We start from the raw sequence: 15268 nt of genomic DNA, 5'->3' as shown, positions 1-15268 counted from the left end.
GAGCAGGAAACGTCAGAAGTCGTTTAATCGAAGATTAATGTAGAATTTCCGAGGGGAATTAACGCACCAGCTAAACTGTAAAAAGCGACAGCGCAGGTAACCAACCAGCGGCTGCAGACTTCCCACGCCCGTCAATGAAACAAGTGCGGAGGCGGGACCGCGCCTATCTAAAGGCTCGTGCTTGGTTTCACCACGGCGTCGTCTGCTCCCTTCCCATTGGCGTAGGTGATCTGTCTCAGGATGCGAGAGGAGAGTGGAGGAGAGGGGAAGAGAGAGGGGAAAACGCCGATGGAAAAGTGTCCAGGGCTCGGTTAACAGGAAAACAAGGATACCGGCCCGTCTCAGTTTGTCCTGGGCCAGTCGGCAATGAGAGATTCACCGAAAGGGGCACTTTGAGATATGATGAGGTTTATTTCTGGTCGGTAATAGTACTATGATTTGGTATGTGGCCACTTTGATAGCAAGTGTATTCAGCACCCGAGGAACGGCTGCTCAAGGTGAGTCGAAGTGCGGTATCTGTATCCACCGGCGTCCTTTGCTTAAGTTTTGACAAAAGAATTCCTTGAAAATACGTTTTCTGGCTTGCCTCTTTGATAACTTTGAATGTCTGGTTTGTATGTGAAAAATGTCTCACTTTACGTCATGAAGTTTATGCGTGTGTTCATCACCTGAGCGGAGCCAGGTGGCAGCTGATGAGGGGGAACGCGCCGGTTCAGACTTAGAATAAGCTGTAAACCAGTTTATTCTCAGCTTAATGCAAAAAATGGAAACAGTTTTCCTTAATCGATTGCCGTGTTGGAGTTATCTACGATTTTAGATGGAGATATTGCAGTCTGTTTGGCTTGTCATGTCCCTCTCCAGACGTGTTGAGTTTGCACTCCCGGAGCTCCGGGACGTTTTGCGGGCAGCCTCGACTGCAGCACCCGGCTTCACTTATGCCTCACGCCGGCTTGGCATCATTTTGGGAAATTTGAGGGCTATCGTGATTAGTATGGTGAGCCGGTATAGATGTCATTAAAATGCTGTGAGTGGATTAACCCCTTCATGCAAAGCTGCAAACTCATAACGTTACCTACTGTGGCCACCAGAGGGAGCACGGTGTCATTGAGGTTGATTAGAACCGTTCCCAACACACTGAGGCACACACCTGTGATGCAAGTTTGAACACGCGCACCATGTCTTGAATTGACAAAGACAATTGGCTTGCCCTGATGACTTCTTGGACGAAAGAGGCTTCAACCTAACAACCTCTCAGCAGACGCCGTTCTCTCTATGGAGGCTGCGAGCAAAGATGGCCTATCCTTTAAATCCTCTCAATCGACATAAAAAAACCCGCTTTCCACTGAAAATGAGAGGAAAAAGCAGCCAATGTCCAAAAGAAGTAGCTTCAGAAAGCCCGAAGAAACTGTTACTCAAAACCACTTAAAAAAATGTCAGAAAGTCTGGCTCATTGGAAGTTCTTGATGTAAAAAAAACGAGGGCTTTTTTTTTTCTTAAAAAATGACAAAAATACTTCGTTAATATTATCACATTTTCCATTCTCTGACCAAGTATCTAGAAAACACATTATCAGTGTACCAGTGTATAACAATCAACTCTGTGACATTATGGCTTTGATTAATTTACGACATCATCTTTCGGAAGTGTATTGTGTGGATGGGACCGCACCTCACACTGATGCTGATGGACACATCGATGGGGGGGGGGGGGACTGCTGCAGCATCACACTAAACCTTCAAAAAATGTTCCACCTTCTACCCTGTAAGCCAATCTTCCTCAAGCAGAAAAGTGGGGCAGCCTCTGTTCTTCCAAATCACCGATTAGATGAAATCAACAAGCTTTCCATCGCTGCTTGTTTAACTTTCTGACACTGAATCTCACACGTTTATGTGTAATTATTGTTATTGATGTCTTTCTTGGCCTGATGCACAGCAAACAGTGATGTAATGTCTTTCCCGAAGAGGACACACAAGCATCTTTTGCTTAAAGAAGCAGACTTATGGAGATGCTTTTGAGTAGCTTCTGTTCTCTCAACAGAGGTTGGGGACTTTTCAGGAAGAGTGTGACTTGGGCTTATTTAGCAAAACCTGTTCCTTATAAGTCAGTCTTGGAGGTTATGCATGCGGTCCTTGCTCTGTGCTACATTAAATGTTCGCAGTGTCTGTACACGCGCGCAAACAAACGCAGACGAACACATCAGCCCGCTGAAGCTGGCAAATGGCTCAACTCTTGCCACTAAAAACCCTGGTCCTGAGCTCTTTCCCTCGGTTTTCCCTCGTTTCATCCCTCCTTCACTCCTTCCCATCACTTCTCCTGTGTTGATCAGGTCCTGGCCACACTCTGCTCCGTTCTGTCCGTCCATCCTGTTATCCTCCTCTTCCGTACACTTGGATAAACTTGCTTCCCTCCAGGGTTCAAGTGGCCTCTCTCAGCATGGGTGGCCAGCTCAGGGAAGGGAACATGGTGGGTTTTGTTAATGGAAGCTCAGGGTGCGCTCCACAGCAACCGTCTGCTGCCATTCGCATGCACACACAGGCACGCACACAACAGAAGCACACATGTCAACATGCAACCATGCCCTCAGGGAGCAGTGTGTCTTTAACCAGATCTGAACATATGCCCACTAACAGGCTCGCTGCCCCAGACTAAGTTGGACTAATTATGACTAAGCTGTGTGATAAATGCCACTCAGTCGTTAGATAAATACATATGGCACAGCGTGCTGAGAGGGCTGGGAGGAGGGTAGAGCGGGGGCGCATGTGTGAACAGGATGCTCGATCACAGCAAAAATCCAAATCACATTTATTTCAATCAGTACTGAGATCACGATTATGTAACTTTGCATCGTCTGTATCTGTTGGTCCCCTTCAGTCTCCTTAAAACCGAAGGGGTTTCCAAACAGCCAAACCAGTTTTATGTTTCTTGTTGACCGCAGGCTGTATTTCCATTATCCTGGTCTAAGCTGAACTAGATATGCTACAGCTTGGCAGGGAGTGAGTTTTGGCTTGTAGAGTTGGATGAAGGTGCGCCACTGTAAAGAAAACTTTTGGTGAGGATTTATTTAAAAAGAAAAAAAAAGACGAGACAAGAGCATCACTTTTAAACTGACTGCAGCACAAGCGTTATTTTAATCCTGATTAACTTGCTTTTTGAGTTGACTAGCCTTTTGTGGTATGATGTTTGAGAGTAGAGTGGACAGTGGAGGAAGAAAACCACAGCATGTTATAGTAGCTTCTGTCACTGGAAATCTAAAAATGAATTTATAGAAAGAAAATCCAGTTGAAAGGGATTTACGGTCTTTCCCACTTACTTGTGCCATGAAGAGTCCTGCACAAGTTGGGGAGGATGATAAACAATACTGCCCACCCTGTACATAACATAGTGTTGAAACAGAGTGTGTTCAGTCAGAGGCTTCCTCGGCTGTGCTGCAACACAGAAAGCCATAAGTAGGTCATTCCTGTTTTCAATAATCATACACAATGACAGCTTAAGATGATCAATAAGTCAATGATCTTTTCTTTTTTTTTTAGCTTCTTACGTGTCAGTAGTTCATGTTTTTGTCTGTGTTTGATGACTGTCAACCTAATCAGTTTGGATATTAGACATAATAAGACATAAAATAGATAAAGAAATACAGCTGAAGAGCTCGGGCTTCTGGAAAATAAGGCCGCCACTAGGGCTGGGCGGTATGGCCTAAAATGTATACCCCGGTAAAATTTGAGCCACTGACGGTATACGGTATATATCGCGGTATGGTACTTTTGTATATAAATTACAACGGAACAGTTTCTCAGTGGTTACCATAGCACCAAATAAACACTTTCAATCAGGATGTTTGCAGCAATATTAAATTAAATGTATTGTGCAAAACAGAAAAAACAGGAAATATAAAAAAATATATACGTTATATTTATATTTAAAAAATAAGAAAAGGTACATTTCCTCGAATAAACTCTGAGAGAAAAGTCGCTGCCTCTTGGATAACGTAACTTTCATAGGCGCCTTCCACTTATTCAACATGCTCAAATATGCGTCATGTTTCAGACACCCCATTTGTGCATGTTTAGCTAACTGCTTGTTAATACGATAAGTGTTTTATTACTTTCCATGTCTTCCAAAAGAGAAAATAATCAGGATTTTGAGGATGTTACCGTTACACACCAGCTGAGACGCAGGGTAGCAAAACATTATGGGCGTGAAAACGAAACTTAGAAAATCGGCTCGGCGCATGCGCAAAACCACAAAGTAGCAAATCTCGACAAGTAGGAGAAATCGACAGAACACCGGCTTTGACTCGTTTCATATTCCGGAGCATGGTTAGCCCTCAGGTGGTAAAAGAAATTACTCGTGTTACCTTGTCTTGCGATTACTGTCGCCCGGCATATCCAAGCGGATGTTCAAAACTTTGCATTACTGCCATCTACAGGACTCATGAGCTATTACGGTATAAGGTATGGCAAAAAAATCTATACCGTTGGTGAAAAATACCGCATAAGGTATGATACCGTGCATCCCGCCCACCCCTAGCCGCCACCTTTTACCGTTTCGTGACATTTGATAGATGAGGCAGACAACAAAGACAAATGACTGTCAGATTAGTCAATATTGGTAAAGGTTGATGGGAAAAACGCCAACCAACCCTGCAGAGGAATGGTTGGATCTTGGCGCCTCTTGGCCGTGTCTACACCCTGGTGTCATGTTTTTTGTTCTGAGCGGTGTCAGCTCGATCCTTCGTGATGCACGTCGTTATGAGGCTGCTTGAGATTTGTCTGGAACTCTAAAGGTACACTAAACTTTTGAACTTGCCTTTGTGGTTCGGTGGCGCTGTCTCTTTAGTCGGAGCATGTGTATTCAAGGCCGTGTGTAAATGTATTCAACTGTGTGTGTAAATGGAGTTGGCACAGAGCACTGCTGCTTAATTAATTTTGTTCCCACAAACTTTCCTGGTATCCCAGTTTTTTGATGATTCCTACAGTATGACCACTTAATGAGCAGTCTCCCTCGAAGTGGGTGGCTGCTTGGCAAAAACAAAGCTGCTGACCAAGAAAAGGCAGACTCATTCACAGGGTGGATTTAAATCCTGTGGGTGTTGAGATATTCTTACGTATCATCAGGAGTGCTTGCTTCTGGCTTTTTATTGATCTGATCAGTTATTTTAATGACTAAATGACTCAACGTATATACGTGTCAGCTCCTCTCCTTCAGATTGGTCTTTTTTTTGGTGAGCTGCCAGTTATCAGCTTGACTCCAGCAGTCTATTTACATGCCGAAGAGGCTAATTTTCTCTTCTCTGTGTACATCTTCCTTTGAGTCCAGCCTCGAGGACTACTGCGAAAGTGTATGTTGGTTCGTCTTTGTGTCAGAGAGTAAGGTTTCACGTCCAGCCTGAGCACTGAAAAAAAGAGTTGACTAATTTTAACATTCAACCTGAGTGTATCGAGGTCACACATGTTAAAATCAGGATGTATCTAAGCTTAAAGACACTTGCACACTGAGCCAGAAATAGCAACATTTTCAAGTAATCAGTTGTTATTTTTAGGCTTCCTTTTTTTTTTTTTTTTTTTTTTTGAGCCAGAATATACAGGCTTTCTTGATGAAGTTGCATCAGTTTCACACTGGAAGACCCACATCTGACCTATATTTTGTTTTCATTTTCCAATAAGAAAGTTTGGCTGTAATAACTGTCAAACAGTTTTTCTCTCATAATTTGCAAGACAAAAGCTGCATTAGTAACAGAAAAGTTTTATCTTCTACTTGAAGATATGATGTGATGGTTGCAGTTTGCAACTTTGCCCCTAGATGTCACTAAGTCTTATCTCTCTATATATTTGTGGCTTGGGCTTATCTCTCTCTCTAAATATATACACATTTCACTCATGCACAGTGTACAGCAGTTAACTAAAATGATCAAACATAAATTTAAGCTTTGTGTCTTCCTAACTCGTGGTGAAGATTTTCCAGGCTAACGTGTATAACAAGTTTGCCTGTGGGTCTGCACTCCTCTGATGCTAACGTCTGTGCAGCTGTGCACAAGAAACCAGGCAAATGAAGGCAAGGCAAGGCAAGGCATCTTTATTTATATAGCGCATTTCATACCACAGGCAACTCAATGTGCTTTACATAAAGACAAGGCATTTAAAAGAACAGCATAAAGCAGCATAAAAACAAGCAATTAAAAAAAAAAAATAAAAATAGAACAAAAATTAAAGCAATCAAAGAAGAGGGGAAAAAGAAAAATATAAACTCAACCATAAGCACACCGAAAGAGAAATGTTTTTAACCTGGATTTAAAAGTGCTTACAGTTGTGGCTGATTTCAGTTCTGCTGGTAGTTTGTTCCAGTTGTGTGCAGCATAACAGCTAAAAGCTGCTTCACCGTGTCTAGTTTGAACTCTGGACTCCACTATCTGACCTGAGTCAGCAGATCTCAGAGTTCTGCTGGGTTTATACTCTGCTAGCATGTCATTCATGTATTCTGGACCTAAACCATTCCGTGATTTGTAGACGAGCAGCAGAACTTTAAAATCTATTCTGTATCTGACCGGGAGCCAATGTAAAGACTTGAGAACTGGGGTGATGTGATGTGATCTCTTTGTTCTGGTTAAAACTCGGGCTGCAGCGTTCTGAATGAGCTGCAGCTGTTTGAGACTCTTTTGGGGGAGTCCAGTCAGAAGACCGTTACAGTAATCAAGTCTGCTGGAGATGAAAGCATGAATCAGCTTCTCCTGATCTGTTTGGGACATGAAACCCTTAATTCTGGATATGTTCTTAAGTTGATAAAAGACTGATTTGGTGACTGATTTGATATGATAGTTGAAGGTCAGGTCTGAGTCTATCAGCACGCCGAGGTTCCGGACTTAGTCTTTAGTTTCTAGAGACAGTGACTCAAGATGTTTGCTGACAGCAAACCTCTTCTCTTTGTTGCCAAACACAATGACCTCAGTTTTTTCTTGATTTAACTGAAGGAAATTTTGGTTAATCCACTTTTTGACTTGCTTTAAGCAGTCGCACAATGACTCTATAGGACTGCAGTCATCTGGAGACAGTGCGAGATATATCTGTGTGTCATCTGCATAGCTGTGGTAGTTGACTTTAGAGTTCTTCAGAATTTGACCCAGAGGCAGCATGTATAGAGTGAACAGAAGGGGTCCAAGAACTGACCCCTGAGGAACTTCACATGTCATAGCCACTCGATCAGATTGATTACTTCCAATGGTCACAAAATAACTCTGCTCCTCCAAGTAGGACCTGAACCATTCTAGGACTGTCCCGCTGAGTCCTGCCCAGGTTTCCAACCTGTTCAGCAGTATACTGTGATCCACAGTGTCAAATGCAGCACTGAGATCCAACAATACCAGAACTGACACTTTGCCTGAGTCAGTGTTCAACCTTATGTCATTTAACACTTTAATAAGAGCCATTTCTGTACTGTGGTGAGGTCGGAAGCCTGACTGAAATTTGTCAAGGAGTCCACTGGAGTTCAAGAAGTTACTGAGTTGATTAAAAACCACTTTCTCAACAATCTTGGCTATAAAAGGAAGATTTGAGATGGGTCTGTAGTTGGTTAAAATGGAAGCATCCAATGTTGTCTTTTTTAGGAGTGGCTTGATGGCAGCTAATTTTAAGGGTTTAGGAAACGTGCCTGATTGAAGTGAGCAGTTTATTATTTGCTGCAAATCTGTTTGGACAGAGCTTACAATAGTTTTAAAGAAGTCAGATGGCATTGTGTCAAGACAGGATGTCGATGGTTTAAGATGCTGGACTGTTTCTTCTATGGTTTTTTGGTCAACTGTATTGAATTCTGACATCATAGTTGATTGATTCCTAGGTGGTTTTAAGGTTTGCGTCATTTTATTATTTTGCTGATTTATGTTGATATTTAGCCTTATAGATTTGATTTTTTCATTGAAAAAACAAGCAAATTCATTGCATTTTTCTGTGGAACAGAGTTCTGAAACTATCTGTTTTGGGGGGGTTGTCAGCTTATTAACCATAGCAAACAGAGCACGAGTGTTGTTGATGTTCTTATTAATCATTTCAGATAAGTGTTGCTGTCTAGCGCGGAGTAACCCGTGGTTAAAATTACAAAGACTTTGTTTGTAGAGGTCATGGTGAATTTGAAGTTTAGTTTTTCTCCATTTACGCTCTGCTTTCCTGCATTCTGTTTTCAAGGCCTTTACCATCATAGTGTTCCTCCATGGTGTTCGCTTTCTGCTCAAGATCATCTTATTTTTAACAGGTGCAACAGTATCCATGACATTTGAGATTTTCAAGTTAAAGTTATCTAAGAGTTCATCAACTGTCTCTGCACTCACAGTTGATGACATAGCTATAACTTCCATAAACTTAGCACTGGTATTCTCATTTATGTACCTTTTTCTAACAGACACACGGGTTAACTGAATGTTTGGAGTTAACTGTAAGTCAGAGAACACACAGAAATGATCAGAGAGCGCCAAGTCCTTGATATCAACAGAAGAAATGTCAACACCTTTAGAGATAACCAGATCCAGTGTGTGGCCTCGAGTATGTGTGGGTCCATTCACATGTTGAAGGAGGCCAAAAGTGTCAAGTAGAGAGCAGAGTTCTTTGGCATTAGTGTCCATGTTATTGTCCATGTGAATGTTAAAATCCCCAGTTATGATAAAAAAGTTATAGTCAGTGCAGATAACTGACAGCAGTTCAGCAAACTCATCAAAGAAAGTTCCTGGGTATCTTGGTGGTCTATAAATGATTAGGAAGATAACTTTTGGATCCCCCTTTACTAAAAAACAGAGATATTCAAACGAGCTAAAATCACCAAGTAAAATTTCTTTGCACTGAAAGACTGATTTAAAAATGGCGGCAACTCCCCCGCCCTTCTTACTACTTCGACACTTATTGATAAAACTGAAATTTGTTGGTGCGGGCTAATCTCGTGGAGACAACAGGTGATACTGGTGTGTTTCGGGGTTGACACACTATATTCAATAGATTGGTAGATTTAACTGAACCTTTTTTATTTCTCACCAGTTTGACCACTTTTCTGTTACCTGTCATCACAGGGATTGAAAAGGCTGTCTGAACTCCATAGGGCCCTGACTTTATCTGGGGAAGAGCATTCTTGATATCAGTATTACAGCCTGGACCCGGCACATATCAGTCAGACTCACAGATATCATGATTCAGAGGAGGTGGGGGGGCTTGGTCACTTCTGTTTGAGGGTTGTTTCCAACGTGATGGACGTGGTGGAATAGGAGGGGCTGGATGAGGTGGGATGTTAGGGGGGAAGAATATGGGATTTTGGCGTGGTGTCAATTGTATTCCAATATCGAGAAAGCTCTTCATCCTGTCCAGGAAATCCAGAAGTGAGGAGTCCAGACTGAGTGGAGACTGCTGGGGGCTGGGTGGGGTCCGGGGGGGGCGAAGGCTGGGGGTTTCCCACTGGGGCTGGGGGAGACTCCGCCTGTTGGACTGCCGGGGCTGGTGAAGACTCCTCATCTTGGGGTGAGGCTGATGACGTTGCAGACTCCTTATCTTGGGGTGAGGATGATGACGTTGCAGGTTCTTTCTGGATCTGCTGTCCTCCATGGTCAGTCCTTGTCTCAGCGCCCTCACCAGAGCATTGTCCTATCTGTCGTTTTGGATCGTTTTGTCCTGCCTTGTCCTTGATAGGGGCTGCTGATGTGTGACGCAGAGAGTAAAAAATGTTGGAGCTTAGCAACTGAACTCCTGACTTGTTAAGGTGAAATCCATCTGCCTTAAAGAGGTGCCTGCGTCCCCAAAAGATGTTGAAATTGTCAATAAAGTTCATTGAATGAGCAGCACACATGTCTTTGAGCCATCTGTTTAGCATCATCAGTCTGCTTCCTGCTGCTCATTTGTATAAATTTGAGCCAGTGAGTGTGACTGCCCAGTCATGGTTCATGGACGATAAGCTGAAAGCCAGCAGATTCCGGTCACAAACCGATCAGTCGGTACATCTGTGTCTACAGTCATGGGGGGGTACGACTTAAAACTTGGAAAAATTCAGGAGCAAAGACCATCAGAATGATCCTGCACCTATACAACAGTGCAGAGAATAAAGTGTCATTTGTACTGTTGTCATCATTTGTCTATAAATGCATGTCTGTGGCATTGTTTCTGACTCTGTGAAATGACAGTAGACTTGTTATCAACCCTCTGTGCTTTCCATGTAAAGATGACGGTGTAGTCATGGAGAGCAAAACTTTCTGCCCTGCTACGCCCTTATATGTCAGAGCAGCATCAGAGAAAATGCAGCACCAGAAGGAAAGAGTAGAAACTAAAAGGAAGATGAGACTGCACTTCTTTTTGTTGCCATTGAAGCTGGCAGGAGGCATTGACATCAGCTGCTGTCAGATTATGTATTAAGATGAGTCACAAGGGCTCAGCTTGCCTAAACTATCTGAAGTCTCTATTTGCTATTATGGAGAAGCATTATTCAATTATTCCTCATAACATTGTACACCATTTCCTCAAAGATGCCAGCTTTCGCCCGGCAGTGCACAACATGGATGCAACATGTCCTCTAATCAACACAACCATACAAGTTATCTTTAATAACACAAACACTGGAGCAGTTTTTTTAACTTCCTGCTTTGGTTTTAGCCAATGACATCACTTGATTAGGGTTAGAAAATAATCAAAAATAGATTTTTACAATGCGGTGATTGCCTTCATGTACTTCACGTGCAGTTCATCTCACAACCACTAAAGGGCGCATATTCTTCTAATTCTATTCTTCAGGCTCATTTTGGTGTGCACGAACAAACGCTCCACGGTATTGTATTCTGAAGGACAGTCTCCATAATTTGTTTTATTGTACTTACGGTAAGCATGGTTTGCATGACATTAGAAAATTTCGGTTGTTGTATACGTCTGACCAGAACTGGACTTTTAAAAATGCACGTAAACATGTTTGTCTGATGGAAAATTTACAAAATTGGGTTCTCAAAACTAGACAAACAAACTCGGAGAATGTAGTTAGGAGTTCAATACCTCTGCATGGATGCGCTGGACGAAACTTAAATGGACCTATGTGCTCTGTATATGCTCCAAAGCTCCAAATGCTTTTCGCATGTCTTTGTAAAAACATGTAAGTGTGTATTAATACAGCTGAATTCCCAAGAAGGCTGCTCTCATTCCCTTATTTTCTGTTTCCAGACGGCTGAATGCGTCAGAAATTGGGAATAAAAATCAGTCCATTGGGATTACGTGTCAACTTGCAGTTGTTAAAAGCATTTTAGAGACTGTCACTCTGCTCTAATAAAATCCTGATTTTTAAGCCATAGCCGGACTCAACTGCATGCTGAGTCATGCGCGATTTGCCTTTTTATGAGAAGCCTATTCCTGAAGACAACCAATCAAACAAATATTGTCTTATTTCTTGTTGCTTTTATGAGAAGTGTAATTTCTTTACAATGGAAATATCTATTCTACTATTGTTAATGTTGCCCAGATCCTTCCGTCCATCCATCAGTAACATTTTCCACGAAAATAGTTATCGGGGACTGCTACTGAGGACAGCTGCATGGCGTGCATTCCCGCAGCCTCCAGTGTACATCAATCAAAACAAAAACCTTTACGACTCTGACTCTGACCCTCTTTTTGTACTTGTGTTATTATTTAAACCAGCAGATTTTGTGAAAAGAAAACAAAATTATTACAGTTTAGCTGTGCATTTTAACATATTCACGTACAGCTAAAGCCTCCACTCCCAGTGAGCTTAATGAAAAGTAGCAGCCCTGTTGCTCAAGGCAGATGGCACACTTCATAAAAGTCACTAACCTTTAGACGTCAATCAGCCGAGTATTTGGGCCGAATAGTCAGTGACTGACAGTTGCTGTCAGCCCTGAAGCTCCCAGCAGCCTCCAATTTAGTTGAGTGACCTAGTCTGCTGGGGGTGCTGCACTGGATGAGGTGATGGAAAAGATTTTTGGCCAGAGATGTTTCTTGTGTAGTTTTAGACTATTGCAGACCCCTGTCAGATGTACATGAGCAGTTAACTGAAGTCTGGGGTTTTAAGGACAGTATATTTCTCCCCAGTTGGCACAGGAACACACCTGATACATGGTTGTTAAAGCTGCCATGTTTGAAGCAGACAGACTGTGAAAGACTTAACCTCTCACAGCTACATTTGGTTATATGAACGTGGATGTTTCTAATTTAAGTCCCTGCAGATCTGTTACGATTATAGATGGAATCAGATAATACTCTTTACACTACAGCTGACTCTAAACATTCTAACCCTGAGTAGTTTTTTTTAAAGCTTGGAATATGCTTTATAGCTCAGAAACTGGAAACACAACAGCTTTTTTATTTTTTTTTCCCTCAGACTTTGTTGCAAGGGTTTTTGATTGCATTTGGATTTGAATCCACCATCAGTCAATGTCTTGGTTTTCGATGCTTTACTCGGTGTGATATGAAATAATTTTTCTATCCAAGGTGTGTCTAGGATTGCAGGCTTGATTCACACATTATTCACAGTAGTACCGTGATGATATTGGATTTTCATGACACGATTATCACGATCAAAGTAATTATTGTATTTAAGATGTCGACAAACAATGGTGTCGGTTACTTAAAATTTTCACTCTTAGTTCATGTTGTATTCTTTGTATGGGCAAAATGTTTGTGATTGAAATCCGCTGCCCGTAAATAGGCAGAAAACGTCTTAATCAAAAAAACATTTACTGTAAATACTAAACTATTGGCGCTTTTCCACTAGATCGCTTCGGCTTGGCTTGGCACGCTATTGCGTGTTTCCACTAGCACGCAGTACCTGCAACCGGGTAGATTTTCCGTATCACCTCAGCCCTGGTTCCAAGCGGGCCTAAGCGTTACTAAAATGTGACGTCAGCCGACTGCCTTCCACTTATTGGGCGATGAGTGTCGTCACTGGAAGCGTCATAACGCGGATAATAAAAGCTAGCGATAGCAACCCTTAGCTTACCTCCAAACGTCGTCTTTTTGAAGCTCGTAACAAAACTCTCCGGTACTTTTCAATACTGTTTTGTCTGGCGGCCAGGAGTCTTCTCTGGCTCTCTTCTCTTGCCTTCTGTGCGACAAAAAGCCACAGGGTGAGCAGCAACACGCGCAGCCGAGTTACGACGACCGAGGAGGCACGAAGTATACTCGTTTGTAATGGAAACACAACCAAAGCGAGCCGTGCCGAGCTAGTGGAAAAGCGCCATATGTGATGTCTTGAGAAACCTCCCTTGTCTCGTTCTAACTGCTAAAAAGTTCAAGCTGAATCTGTCATAAAAAGTGGACTCAAAAGCAAAATCTAATGCAGGCTGTTAAATGTTTAACTGATTTATTTGTATAATGGTTAAGTCCAGGAAAGCAAAGGATTCTGGGGAACATTCCGGCCACTGGGTCTGAGTCTGAGTCTCTGCAGGAGGAGAGAGGTTAATTCTGGGGGGTGAATCAAAAGAACATCCAAGAATAGGTCCAGAGGTATTGTTTGAAGAAGGTGAGATCTTACTCATTATGGTTGACGAGTACTGTGAGGGGTATCCCTGGTTGTCCTTGACGGGTGCTGGAGTCATAGGTGGGTGGGCAGGCAAGTGACCTTTAGGGGCAGTTTACACAGAAACGAAAACGGGTTAAAAACGCAAAACCTTTTTGCGGATGCACTATATCGTTTAGATGGAAACGGCGTTTTGGGGGCATGAAAACGCAAAAAAAAGTGAAAACGCCCTCCAGAGTGGAATTCTTGAAAACGCTCCACTGTCGCGCCACCGTGTAAACGATGAAAACGCAAAACTGCGTTTCTCATCACATAGAAATGACGTGACAAGCGTAATAAAGCACCAGGAAACCGTGGGAAACACATCAGTAGGCTATCAACATGTCCGTCCCTGCGGACTTTCAACTCGCCTTAGGCGCGGTAATTGACGTTCAAGAGTCATTTCATCAGCTAACAGCAATGATGAGCGAGAGTAGTAAAGAACAGACCAAAAATATGAACTACGTTCTCAAAATTCTTGAAGTTCATAGAGAGAGCAGGCGACCTAGACAGCTGTGGGTGAGACCTGGGAGGACTTCTCAGAGGTGGGATAACTTCATGAATGGAGTGGTAGACGACCAAGCGTGGCATGAAAATTTTCTCATGTTGAAGGAGTAACAAACATGCGGGCGCCTGTCCCTGTCGTTAAGAAGGTAGCTTGCACGCTTTACTACTTAAGCGACGAGGGTCGGCTGCGCAAAACGGCAAATGCCTTCGGTTTATCCCGACCGACTGTGTCGCTCATAGTCAGGCAAACTTGCGAGGCTATCACAATTCACCTCGGGCCTAAATTTATCAAGCTGCCATTCACTGTGCCAGAGACAGAGGAGCTCGTGTCCGGATTTTTAATGGATCACGGAAAGAGGTCTTGGTAGTGTTAACACCTAGCCATCTGGCGTGTTTACTGCATCGATAATGAAACGTCACACACTTTTGCGTTTCCGTATGCACGCAGAGTTTCACCCTAAAACGCTCGTCTAAACGCAGATTTAAAAGTGAAAACGAAACTTCACCTGACAATCGCTTGGCGCTATTTTCTCTACCTTCATATCAGTGCGTGCTGTGTAAACTGTGCAGACCGAAGTGCAGACCAAGCAGTCCCCTGCTTCCAAGCAGCAAACACCGTAACAGGTGCGGCTATCAGCAGGTGTCTGAACGCATTGATATGAAGGGAGAGAAAATAGCGCCAAGCGATTGTGAGGTCTGACTTTTTCTGGATGGACGATTTTGTGATGCAAATGTATTACTCTTTTGAACGCATATTATTTTGAGAAGCAAAACGCTTTATTTTTGTGGCCCCAGCCAACTAGCCGAACTACCTTCGTCAACGCCAAAACGAGGCTGGAACTCGGCTCACAGGACGCAGCAGGGGGTAAGTCAAATTTGATAAATGATATTTCTAATATGGGATGTCATACAGCTTCATGTCAAAAGAGGCAAACTATCCCTTTAAGCGTAAAAAGGTGTTCAGCATAACTGTACGACTTCGTGCAGATGGAACAAAAAGCAGAATCTTTCTTTTTGGGGAGTGAAAAGGCACATGTGCAATCTTCTACACAAAAATCCCCCAACACTCAGTCATCAGTACATTAATGTTAACTAACCTGAATCCCTGGCTCCTTCTCACCCAAAGCCCTGCCTAACCACAGCAGAGAAATCATTTATTCATTACTTTTTCATACCGGGGTCACGGGGGACTAGAGCCTCTCCCATAAAGCTTCTTGATGATTTTTTTTTTAACCAAACCTCTGTGTTTCAG

The 15268-nt window shown here is 42.8% G+C and overlaps 1 protein-coding gene across 5 annotated transcripts in view; it reads left to right on the top strand.

The window, feature by feature from the left end:
- Nucleotides 1-218: 218 nt before the first annotated feature.
- Nucleotides 219-15268, top strand: part of igsf9bb (immunoglobulin superfamily, member 9Bb) — a 129110-nt gene continuing 114060 nt past the window's right edge. For 4 of the 5 annotated variants that reach the window (XM_075486582.1, XM_075486580.1, XM_075486581.1 and 1 more), the window contains exon 1: nucleotides 220-497. In XM_075486582.1, the coding sequence (XP_075342697.1) occupies nucleotides 434-497 (64 nt within the window). In that variant the 5' untranslated portion in view covers nucleotides 220-433. Of the gene's footprint in view, nucleotides 498-15268 lie in introns of all 5 variants that reach the window. The other variant, XM_075486583.1, reaches the window with a different exon arrangement.

This window comes from Odontesthes bonariensis, chromosome 16 (assembly GCF_027942865.1).
Source record: "Odontesthes bonariensis isolate fOdoBon6 chromosome 16, fOdoBon6.hap1, whole genome shotgun sequence".
Lineage (NCBI taxonomy): Eukaryota > Metazoa > Chordata > Actinopteri > Atheriniformes > Atherinopsidae > Odontesthes > Odontesthes bonariensis.
The sequence above is the reverse complement of the archived record's forward strand: the minus strand, read 5'-3'. Positions and strand labels throughout refer to the sequence as shown.